Source organism: Brassica napus, chromosome A5 (assembly GCF_020379485.1).
Source record: "Brassica napus cultivar Da-Ae chromosome A5, Da-Ae, whole genome shotgun sequence".
Taxonomy (NCBI): Eukaryota; Viridiplantae; Streptophyta; class Magnoliopsida; order Brassicales; family Brassicaceae; genus Brassica; species Brassica napus.
This window is the reverse complement of record NC_063438.1, coordinates 23,218,141-23,230,437: the sequence shown is the minus strand read 5'-3', so window position 1 is coordinate 23,230,437 and position 12,297 is coordinate 23,218,141. Positions and strand designations below refer to the sequence as shown.

General features: G+C 30.8%; 1 protein-coding gene, 1 long non-coding RNA gene and 1 pseudogene across 2 annotated transcripts; 2 read left to right on the top strand and 1 right to left on the bottom strand.

Annotated features, from left to right (window-relative positions):
• Window positions 1-831: 831 nt before the first annotated feature.
• LOC106405478 lies at window positions 832-2,928 on the top strand. The gene is made up of 2 exons (XR_001281365.3): window positions 832-2,528; window positions 2,653-2,928. It is a non-coding gene; the product is annotated as an uncharacterized LOC106405478 (long non-coding RNA).
• Window positions 2,929-6,759: 3,831 nt separating this feature from the next.
• On the bottom strand, window positions 6,760-7,588 carry LOC125609031. Its single transcript, XM_048779797.1, has one exon. The coding sequence runs from the start codon at window positions 7,538-7,540 to the stop codon at window positions 7,040-7,042; it is 501 nt and encodes a 166-aa protein (XP_048635754.1). The 5' UTR covers window positions 7,541-7,588; the 3' UTR covers window positions 6,760-7,039.
• Window positions 7,589-9,432: 1,844 nt separating this feature from the next.
• On the top strand, window positions 9,433-11,869 carry LOC106405157 (annotated as a pseudogene).
• Window positions 11,870-12,297: the final 428 nt, after the last annotated feature.

Here is a 12,297-nt window from a genome sequence, read left to right as displayed (position 1 = left end):
TGGTGTAAGAAAAGTAAGCTTTTTGAGCAGGTGATCATTCTTGCTCCAAGAATCTGCTCCAAGACAAGCATGATATTCAGCGACTTGTCCAACCTGCAATGGTCTACTCGCTCCAATGCTTGCACTTTCAGGGACAATTCGACCAAAACTTCAAATTTAAATGTGTTTTCCTATTGATTTTAGATTTAAACTATTAAATTATCTTATAACTTTTAATTACATTTTGAGTTTGTTTTTAGATTTTTTAAAACATTTTGATTGCTGAAACATTTTATTTGATATGATTTTTTTGGTAAAGAATATGTATATTATTTACAAAATATTATTAAAATAAATTTGTTTGAACCTAATTGAACCCGGTCAAACAATATTAACTCATGACCTGCAACTTTTTTGGTTCAGTTGTCGGTCCGGTTTTAAAAACATTGATGAGAGCATTCGCAAATAAGCCGCCTTATAAATTAAAAGCTTGACCTTTTCAACTTAAATTTATTTATTAGATAATTAAAAGATTCACAAATACATACATAATAATGAAAAGCAACAAATTACATAAGTAAAATGATAAGAAAAATAACCAATTACAGTTTTTGCGATCCTTGAGTCTTTATCGCATTATGAACACCAATTTTATTTGTTGTATTATATTCATATTGTTCAAATTTAGATATATATATATATGTAAATTATTTGGTTTAGAATTCAATGTATTGATTCAACTGTAAGTAATAAAAATTGACAAGGCCGATTCTCAACGATTGTATGGATATCACATACAACGAAGAGAATACATCTTCTGTTATGTGTTGTAGTCTCATATGAATGCCTTGGACAACATCAGACTTCTTCTCTCGATATTTAGATCTTCTTCCGCTTTTTGAGTCCATGACATTTTTTTTGGTGGACGTTGTTTCCATGGAAAATCAAATAAGATTTGTTTTAAAGATCGGATAGTCATCACATATTAACGAAAACCACTGGAAACGAACACAAAATTAAAAATATGTGTTAGATTTGTTAAGGACTCAACAAAAAAATTTGGAGAAAATTCTGTGTAATCGTTAGAAATTACACAACGAAAGTTGAAGAAATAAATATGAGAGATGAAAAATAAATTGTATAGAAACAGGGATGCACACTTTAATTTTGGTGGACGTTGTTTCCATGGAAAATCAAATAAGATTTGTTTTAAAGATCGGATAGTCATCACATATTAACGAGAACCACCGGAAACGAACACAAAATTAACAATATGTGTTAGATTTGTTAAGGACTCAGCAAAATTTGCCGGAGGAAATTCTGTGTAATCGTTAGAAATTACACAATGAAAGTTGAAAAAACAAACATGAGAGATGAAAAAATAAATTGTATAGAAACACGGATACACACTTTAATTTTGGTATTGCATTCACAATCACCTTTTGAATTTTTTTTGTGTGGAATTACATGTTTGAAAAAGAAAAATCAAAGAAGGGAAAGGAACCACCGGACAGATGCCGGTTACCCTAAGGACAATCAAGGGAGATGAAAGAGATAGTTATCCTTGGCTTATCCAACAAGACATCTTCTTTCTATTTCTTTTTTTTTACAATATTTTTATTGGATTAATAGTATAATAGGTGGTCATATTTTAAGAAATTTAATTGCTTAAATTGTATACCAATTATTTTTATTTTTTTATTAAACTGTTGATATATGGGTTTATTCATTTTCGTAAAGATATATCATTCTCTAGTTTTGGTGAGAAACAAATAAATAAAATATTTTATTCAATTTTGTTATGTAAGATTGTCTATTGTTTGTCTACCTGAAGTGTTATAAAGAAAATATATTTATCACTTCAGGTCCCATTTGACTCGACCCGTCAGGCCCTATCACTATAGTTCTATGTGTCACCATTTCTGGTCTGAATCAAGTGTACTGCGGTTCTCTATCACTTTTCTTAAGCGCTGATGCATGACACTTCCACGATATATCTCATAGAATACGTAATAATAAAACAATCCACGTTAAAACTATAGGGTAGGGTTCTATCAGGTGACACACAACAAATCAACAATCTGTAACAAACAGAAAATATATGAAAATAGATCATTTTAATCACTATTTCTAATTCAATACATAATTTTTGGTGTGATCTGAATAAAAAATAGTATTTTGTATAGTGATCAGATGTAAGTTAATAACTCATATGTATTGTTCTAATATAGTTGAGACATAATAGTTTGACTGTTTCTATAAACAACTAAAAAAAAGTTAAACAATAATATGATTACCTAACAATAATTAGAAAAAAACGAGTCAAACAAATCTAACCAATTTTTATGGATCTCCATGCAAGACGCATTGCTAGTTTACATACTTCTACCTATAAATTAATCTAAATAAAAATTACACCAAAAATGAGTAAACGTATAATATTCAAAAGAATAATAATAAACGATGTTTGTATCGTAAGAATAATATGTCGTCATCACAGTTCGCTATCTTTTGCATCATCTTGACTGCTTTATTCTCTCTTCATGAATGTATGTATTTATAAGAGTTTTACTTTGTTCATCATCTATTTTTTTCACCATTGAAATCACTTAATATCATCAATAATTATTTTTTCCTCCAAATGATATTGTTATTACTTTTTTGTTTATATAGTTGTCGATGGCCAAAACGATTGCAGGCAAATAATATGCCCAGTCGCCCAAAAACATTTACGCAAATGTATTTGTTGTTTGGTCCCCAACGCTATTACTGAGCCCAAGTGTTACTCGAAGAAACAAGACTGTATGCGCAATTGCAACATATTATAAGTTATCTCGAGGACTTACATCAATGATTTAAAACAAATTATGAATAACCTTTTTATTTAATAACTCCTATATTTACCTTCGTTTTATATGAATAATACAAGCTTATTTGGAGCCCAACAAATATAATTATGCCTATTGTACGTAATGCACACTAGTTAAACCTATTTTCTACCTTTTCTTTTGGATTTTCTATTAATTTCTAAAAAATATTTTTTCTGGATAATAACTAAATATAAGTTTTATAACTTCAGATGTCTTTAATAGTAAATTGTATAATTTATCTATGTTTTTCTACACCGAATCAATACCTCTTGTGGGTAAAGAAAAAAATAAAAAAATAAAAAATATAATTTTTTTAATTATATGTCTAAAAACAATGACAATTCTTTACATCAATCTCATTTATGTACTTTTTTCTACCGATCACGTCGAAAATCTTAGTACAACTGGGATTAAAATTCAAAAAGCAAAATATAGATAAAAATGGTAATCTTATACCATCCATGCTTTATATAGCACTTTGATGATTGATCTAACCTTTATGAAACCTTGGGATGAAAAACCTTTATGATAACTTTTATTCTCCAATATTTTTGATGGAAATCTTAGCCACAAAGTATGCCGTTTCATATTTTTCTTCACCTTATAAAAACATGAATGCTAATATACTTATTCTCATATTGAATTAAGGTGATTTCACCCAGCCTTAGTTTTAGGACATGATAGTCTTAAACACAGAGATTAATGTTGTTGGTTACAATTAGTTGTCGTCTCAAATGTTAATAAGTATATTATACAACCATTTCAACAATTAGTTGAAATTAGTGCATTTCCAGAATATTTTTGACTAATTAAATAGCATATCCAATACAATTTAGTAATAAATTAATAATAGACTAATTTTTGAAATCTATCATATAATATTCTTATTTAATTAAAATAATATTATTTATAAAATAAAAATTGGGATTTTTGCAAATATGACTCAAAACTTAAAGTCAAACACAAAACTAACTCATGATGCTTTTGGAACTTTCATTTGTCCTGCTCACCATAAAAGTTCGGATTATTTACGAAAATGCAATTATTATTTTTATTTTTATTTTTTCGAAAATAAGATTTTTACTCTCTCATCATCATCTTCTTCAAGTATTTACAATATTTTCACTGCCATCAATACACCAACCACCATGAAAAATCAATTTGAAGCTCTTAATGCACCAAAAAACGATTTTGACTCCTTCTATCTCATTTCTTATGAACTAATCACAACATATCTTTCACTTTTTCTCTATATTCATCCAAAAAAACTTTAGATTTTGATTCTAAATTTTTAAGGTTCATAGAATCATTCAAGCTCATGATTCGTGGTCATTAGCAAGTAGGTAGCTTTGGTGGTGAAGTATTTTGTGGTTGGAGAAGCTAAACAAGTTATCTCACTTGTTAAAGCTATGAAACCAATGTTTTTCCACATTTGTCCGTCAGAAGACTTCCGTGTAAGTCTTTTCCGACGAGAAGACTAACACATAAGTCTTTTGGTCAATGGATATGTTAGTTTCGCAATTGACTTTATGTGTCTTTTGAAGATGACTTCTCAAGAAGTCTTCCAGTTTTCTTTGTTTTCACGAAAATTAGAGAAGACTTCCCAGTAAGTTGTCTAGGATAAACATGTTAGTTTTGCATTTAATCGGATTGTGTCAAAAATTTGACTTTTCTTAGACGACTTACACAGAAGTAGTCCAACAGAAAAATAAAAATTAAATATTTAATTTTTACTAGATGACTTCCAAATAAGTCGTTACAGGTTGTAATTTTGAAATTGAAAAATAAAAATTAAATATTTAATTTTAATTTTATCCGGACGACATCCATGTAAGTCTTCTGGTAGACAACTTACAAGGAAGTCTTCCAGGATTTATTCCGAGATTCTGCTCAAGCGTTGGTTACTACAAAAGACTTCTGTATAAGTCGTATGCCGGAAGACTTACATGTAAGTCATCCGGATAAAATAAAATATTTAAGTTTTATTTTTCAATTTTGAAAAGTAACCTGAAACGATTTACGTGGAAGTCGTCTAGAAAAAATAAATATTTAAATTTTATTTTTTTGTTGGACGATTTCCGTGTAAGTCGTCTAGAAAAAATTAAATTTCGGACACAATCCGGTCAAATGCAAAACTAACATGTTTATCTTAGATGACTTCCATGTAAGTCGTCTAGGAAAAGTGAAATTTCTTATAGGTTACCAAATAAGAAAATGTGATTTATAGATCTACCTTTAAAGGAGTGGAAGATGAGAACCATGTAATGAAAAACCTGCAAAACAAAATAAATCAGTGAGAAGACATGAAACTGATATAAAGTTTGGTGTCTTTAAATTCAAAAGGATTAAAGAGAGGTTGGAGAGTTTTAGAATGAGAAACATTACATTTTTGTTGCAGATATTTGAGAGGAAGATAGAGAATGTGAAAATTTTCTTTATAAAGGAAGACAAAAATTCCAATAAGGTTAATTTTTTTCGATTTAGAAGACTTCAAATAAGTCTTCGAATATAAGACTTCCTAAAAGACTTACTTGAAATTCTTCTAGAAACTAAAATATTTTTAGCAGGGAACTAAAATATTTTTAACGGGAGTTAGAAGACTTTCATGGAAATTTTCTAACTGATAAAATACTAATCACTAAAAGACTTTCTGGAAGTCGTCTAGACCCCAAATATAAATCCTAAACTCAAATAACTAATTAGATAGAAACAAAAACTTCATTAAACTTAAAAAGTGTTTTATATACACAAAACTGCACATATATATGTCAAAATTTAATTTTTCAAAAAAAAATGTTAAGCTTCCAAAATCTAATCTTAAAAATACATACAATACTACAATATATGTTGTCAAACTCTAATCCAAAGAATATCATGACCCACTACTTTCACTAATCTATGTTGAAAACAATTCAATTTTTTATATTTTAATTTATATCACTTACGACTGTTTATAATTACATGAATTCAACTTTTTTTCTATCAAAATATTTTTTTGCAAAATTGATAAATTATTTTTAAGATCTACTATATGAGAAGACTTCTTGGAAGTCTACCAAAAGACTTACAGAACCTCGGAGGACTTACAAAATCTCAGAAAACTTTACAGTGTTATATTCGTAAAAACTAATTTTAGTTTTTTGTTTAGTTATAAGGGGCTGGTTGTAATTTCACTAACCTTTTGGGTTAATTTTGCATTTGATTCAAGTTTTTGATACTTTTAGGGCTAAAATCAAATTTTGAGTCATATTTGGCAAATTCCCGAGAAAAGAACAAAACTTAGGTTCACCCCCTAGGGTGAACCTTTAAATTCACCTCTATTTCCAGGACCAATCAAAACGCCGTGTAGATAATTAGTTAAAAAAATATTAATCTTATTTAAAAATAACTTAAAAAAAGAATAACGTTAATTTTAACGACGATGACGCCGCTAGCTAAACCGTAAACCCTAAATCTTAAATTCTAAACCCTAAACCTTAAATTTCAAACCCTAGACCCTAAACCCAAATCCTAGACCCTAAACCCAAATTATATACCCTAAACCCAAATTGTATACCCAAACCCAAAGCATAAAACCTAAACCCAAACCATATATTCTAAACCTAAATCCTAGACCCTAAACCCAAACCTTATAGCGCCTAGGTTTTGGGTTTAGGTTTAGAGTTTACGGTTTGAGTTTTAAGTCTAAGATTTGGGTTTAGGGTATACGGTTTGGGTTTAGGGTCTAGGATTTGGTTTAGGGTATAGGGTTTGAATTTAAAGTTTTAGGGTTTGGGTTTAGGGTCTAGGATTTAGGTTTAGAGTACAGTTTGAGTTTAGGGTCTAGGATTTGGGTTTAAGATTTACGGTTTAGGGTTTAGTGCTGAGATTTAAGATTTCGGATTTAGGGTGTTAGCGTTGTTAAAATTGGCATTGCTTTTTTTTTAGTTATTTTTAAATAAATTTTATATTTTTAATTAATTATCTACTTAATACTTTGATTGGTCTTAAAAAATGAGTGAATTTAAATGTTCATCCTAGGGTGAACCTAAGGTTTATTCCCGAGCAATTGTCTCTCCAACGCATAAATGTAGGGAATTAATTTAAACTAAAGCTGTTAGTATGTGGCAAACTGCTTATGATTATGAATTTTGAACTTCTATAATTAGAATGAATACAAAAGGAAAGAAAAAAAAAATATGATGAAAAATTCATGTTCTGTTTGGCCAAGGTGTCCACGGCAATTCAAGATACTCAACTGGTTTGAGCTTTGGAAACACGGTTTTGAAATCCCATTCAAGGCCTCTAAACAAGATCCCTTTCGGTGTCGCTTCGTGAGCACATGAAGATTTAGGACACATCTCGGCGTCGAGATAAGTGTTTTCTATCACGAGTGTGGCGGTTCCTAAAGCGGACCGGAAACGGCAGATGTGAATAGCCGGTATCTTGCTTTCACCTTTAATGAGAATGATTGGAAATGAAAACTGAGTTCCTGGTTTTGTAGATCGATGCCAACCATAATCTTTGCGTTTGGACTGGCATCGATAGACGATTTCCGGGCGGAGCAGCCCGGTCATTGCATTGCGGATTGTTATGTTCATGTTTACGTAGTCTGGTTCCTTGAGAGCCACGGTGTTGGAAGATATCATGATGGCTTGTAGAACAAGACACCACCGAGCTAGGGTTTTGATGATGTTTTTGTTATCATCCATCTTCTTCTTTTTGTGTTCTGATTTTTCGTTAGTCGCTCTCTCATAAATAAAATACCATGATTTACCTGAAACCGAAGCTGTTGAACTTTTGTTCTTATTTTTTTTTTTTGGAAAGAAACAAACAAACAAACGTTTTTTTCCTGTCACATATACAAACAAATGGTTACATATGCTAAAAATGAAGATTTAGTTTTGGATAATCAATCATAACAAAACTGCCAATGCTTAAGCTCTCTCATGTTAGCTTTTTTGTCGGTTCGATATTGTTTGGGGTTCTTTTAAGCAATCTCGGCAGAGACTCAGCTCTTGAGCGTCAACTCGGGTTTAAACCATCTTTGATAAGAAAAAAGTCTTATTTTTTAAACTGTAGCAATATTGATTTCGACACTTGAGAGTCTAAGACGATCCTAACCGAATGGGGCTGATAAAACGATGAGAGTTTATGGACTGGAAGAATATATTAATTATGGGAAAATCACATAAAAAATCTTCAAGGTGGCAGCCACTTACACTTTAAACCCTCAGAGTATTTTACAAGTACTTTAAACCTTCAAAGTGACACTTTTATCAAAAGAAACCTCCAACCTGGCTTACTTGTACATCAAGTCAAAACGGTAACCGGTACTGTTCAAAAACGATGACGTGTCGATTTTTTTTTTAATTATTTTATTAATAAAATAAATATTTAAAAAAAAATATAAAAAATCGTAAAAATCACTAAAAATTCACAAAAAAATCAAATTATTCACCAAAATTTTTTAAAATTATTTTATTAATAAAATAAATATAAAAAATACAATAATATAAAAAATTCATAAAAAATTCAAAACAAATCATAAAAAGTCAATAAAATTCACAAAAATTCATAAAATTCACAAAAAAAATATTTTAAATTATTTTATTAATAATTATATGTGGTTTTATAAAAGCGACTAAGGAATAACGTGCATTGAGTACTATAAACTGGCTACCCTCAAGCTATCACTAGTATACATTCTTCCCTTTAACAATCCTGAACTTTTCCAAATCCAACCAACACACATAGAACATAACAGATTAAAAAATATCCAAAATAGTAGTCTGGGTTATGATTACTCTGATTTAGATTAGAAAAATTATGTCAGTCTCTGGGTTATGATTAATAAAATAAATATAAAATAATGATTTTTTTCTAATCTGAATTAGAGTAATCATAACCCGGAGACTGACTGCTATTTTGGTTTTTTAATCTGTTATGTTCTATGTGTGTGTTGGTTGGATTTGAAAAAGTTCAGGATTATTAAAGGGAAGAATGTATACTAATGATAGCTTGAGGGTAGACAGTTTATAGCACTCAATGCACGTTATTCCTTAGTCGCTTTTATAAAACCACATATAATTGTATTCTTGATTTTTGTGAATTTTTGTGATTTGTTTCAAATTTTTAATGATTTTTTATATTTTCTGTATTTTATACTTATTTTATTAATAAAATAATATAAATATTGTTGTGAATCTTTTATTTTTGTAAAAGTTTATGATTATTTTTATATTTAATTTAAAATATTTTTTGTCAATTTTATGAATTTTTGTGAATTTTATTGACTTTTTATGATTTATTTTCAATTTTTTATGAATTTTTTATACTTTTGTATTTTATATTAATTTTATTAATAAAATAATTTAAATTTTTTTGGTGAATATTTTGATTTTTTTTGTGAATTTTTAGTGATTTTTATGATCTGTTTTGAATTTTTTTATGAATTTTAATATTTTCTTTATTTTAATATTTATTTTATTAATGAAATAATTTTTTAAAAAAATAAAAAAATAAATAAAAACCGACACGTCATCGTTTTTGAACAATACCGGTTACCGTTTTGACTTGATGTACAAGTAAGCCAGGTTGGAGGTTTCTTTTGATAAAAGTGTCACTTTGAAGATTTAAAGTGCTTGTGAAATACTTTCAAGGTTTAAAGTGTAAGTGGCTGGCACCTTGAAGGTTTTTTATGCGATTTTCCCTATTAATTATTCTCATTATTTAAATCTTTGGGCGGCCAACAAGCAGAGAATAAACTACCAAATTCAATCATCTAATCGAAATGTCTCTATTGGCACTGACCTACTACGTACGAGTGCGGATGTTATGAAGTTAGAATGAAACTTCTTAAGCGGTAATGTGTTTGAAGAAAAGTCACTAGTTTATCTTCCATCAGTTGATTCCTAGTTTTTCCACGCATTAAATGTTGAGTATTACTGGTCAATAGCCAAGGTCTTCCGCTTTATCACTCTACATTCTTCCACTTCCAACGTGAAGCGCTTTGATGTCCCCTTCCAACATTTGTCTATGTCGTATTGTTCCACGGGCTAAATGTCACGTCTAAATTTGTTGATATCAACTCTTTGGACGACCGGCATTGAGAAGAAACTACTAATTTTCCAACACTATCATCTTATCAAATAGTTTGTGTTGACATTGACTTACTACGAGTGGGTAGGTAAATATTAACTTAGAACGAAAATTTTGGTCTCGAGAGATATTAAGTGTTTGAAGAAAAGTCACTAGTATCTTTCATCATTTTTAATATCTTGTTTCTCACGCAATGTTGAATACTACTGTTCCACCTCAAAACGCCTATTTAAACGGATACGATTGGTTGATTACTCACATGCACTTACGCAATGGTTTCTCTATCGACTTCACTCAAATCACTATCTCCCTTTTCTTCAGCGATACTTTCCACAAGACCACCATCAAAACACAACCCTAACAATCTCATCTTCACTTCTTATAACAAACCTAACTCAAAACTCCATTTTACCAAAAGATTAGTTGTTGCTTGCAAGAAACCAACCTTCACTGCCGAGGATGTACTGAGAGAAACAACCATAACGGAGGAAAGCCACCCGAAAGTACCCTATTCAGAGGTTGTGAGAAAGAAGCGAGTATTTTGGGAAAGGAGATGGAACTATTGGGATGTGAGTAGAGCAATAGGGATACTTGGTGTTCATCTTCTCAGCCTATATGCACCTTTTCACTGCAACTGGTCGGCTTTTCGTGTAGCGGTTGGTCTCAGTGTCATTGCTGGAACCGGGATCACGTTGTCTTATCACAGGAATCTATCACACCGGAGTTTTGTTCTGCCTAAATGGCTAGAATATCTCTTTGCTTGGTGTGGCACACTTGCTTTCCAGGTTAAAAAAAAATAAACAAAAATAATTAAACTCACATGAATTGAAGCTAGGGTTTTTGTGAGCATATAGCTTAATATTACATTGGTTATATATGTACAGGGAGATCCAATAGAGTGGGTGAGCAACCATCGTTACCATCACCAATACAGTGATACAGATCGTGATCCTCATACTCCTCGCCATGGTTTTTGGTTTAGTTACTTCCTGTGGATCTTTGACACGGGTTCTATTCTCCAAAATGTAATTAAATCAGTAATCCACATGTTCTATCATTACTTGAAACAAAAAGTAGGCCTAAATCATGAGTTGTATACAGTGTGGAGGAGAAGAGAACGCAGCTGATTTGGTGAGACAACCTTATTATAGGTTTCTACAAAGAACATGGATTTTGAACAACCTTGCACTTTCCCTTCTCCTTTACATCCTCGGTGGCTTTCCTTACCTCGTATGGGGAGTGGTAACTTTTTACCTTTTCTCTCTTTTTATTCTTACATAAATTAATGAATAGTTTTACTTAAATCTTAATATAATTACATGTGGCAGGGAGTTAGAACTGTATTCGTGCTACATTCCACATTTCTGATGACCGCCGCTTCGCATACATGGGGAACGCAGCCATGGAAAACCGGAGATCTCTCCAAGAACAATTGGTAAGAACTAAGAAGTAATTCATAAACATGTTTATATATTATGTTTTTATACTTTTTGTTAAAAATGAATGTCGCAAAAAATAAATGGAGGTGGCTGGCGATAGTAACGCTAGGGGAGAGCTGGCACAACAACCATCATGCATTCGAGTTCTCAGCTAGACATGGACTTGAGTGGTGGCAGATTGACATTACTTGGTACTTTATTCGTCTACTCCAAGCTCTTGGACTGGCCACAAATGTTAAGTTAGTTACCGAAGCTCACAAACAGAGATTCACTTGTGATGGATGAATATTATACATGCATGGTCAAGTCTTCACGTAATAAGTTAAGGGAAGATGTGCGTTTGAGGGAATACGATCGATACAATACCATGTATGTACTATATTAATATGAGAAGTTAAGCATGCACTGTTTTATATTTATCGGTATGTTTTCAGTATAATATATAAGTTGGTCATAATGTAAGCTATTCGGATATGTTCAACTTTTTGATTTTCCGTCCAACTCGTAGTAAGTTACCTGAATTTTAAAATTGAGAAGAGACTACTAATTTCCAACACTTCTAGTCAATAAGTGTTTGTTGACCTTAACTTACTACTAGCGGAAGGTAAATAAAAATAGAATATGTGGTCTTATCTCATCACTCAATTCCTTATTTGAAGAAAATGAGTGTGAAGAAACTTGAATAGTCACTAGTTTATCTTCTCTCATCACTCAGTACCTTGATTTCCATGCAACTTTGACTATCATTGGTGTGGTCCAAGGGCAGTACCATTTTTGAGGCCAATATTCTATTCCACAAAGTACAAACTACGGAATCTAAAAAACAGACTGTTGGGAAGGAAAACACTATGATGATAAGTTTAAACTTTAAACTATGTTTTCAAAAAAAAAAGAAAAAGAAAAAAGATAAGTTTAAACTCAAAAGAAAC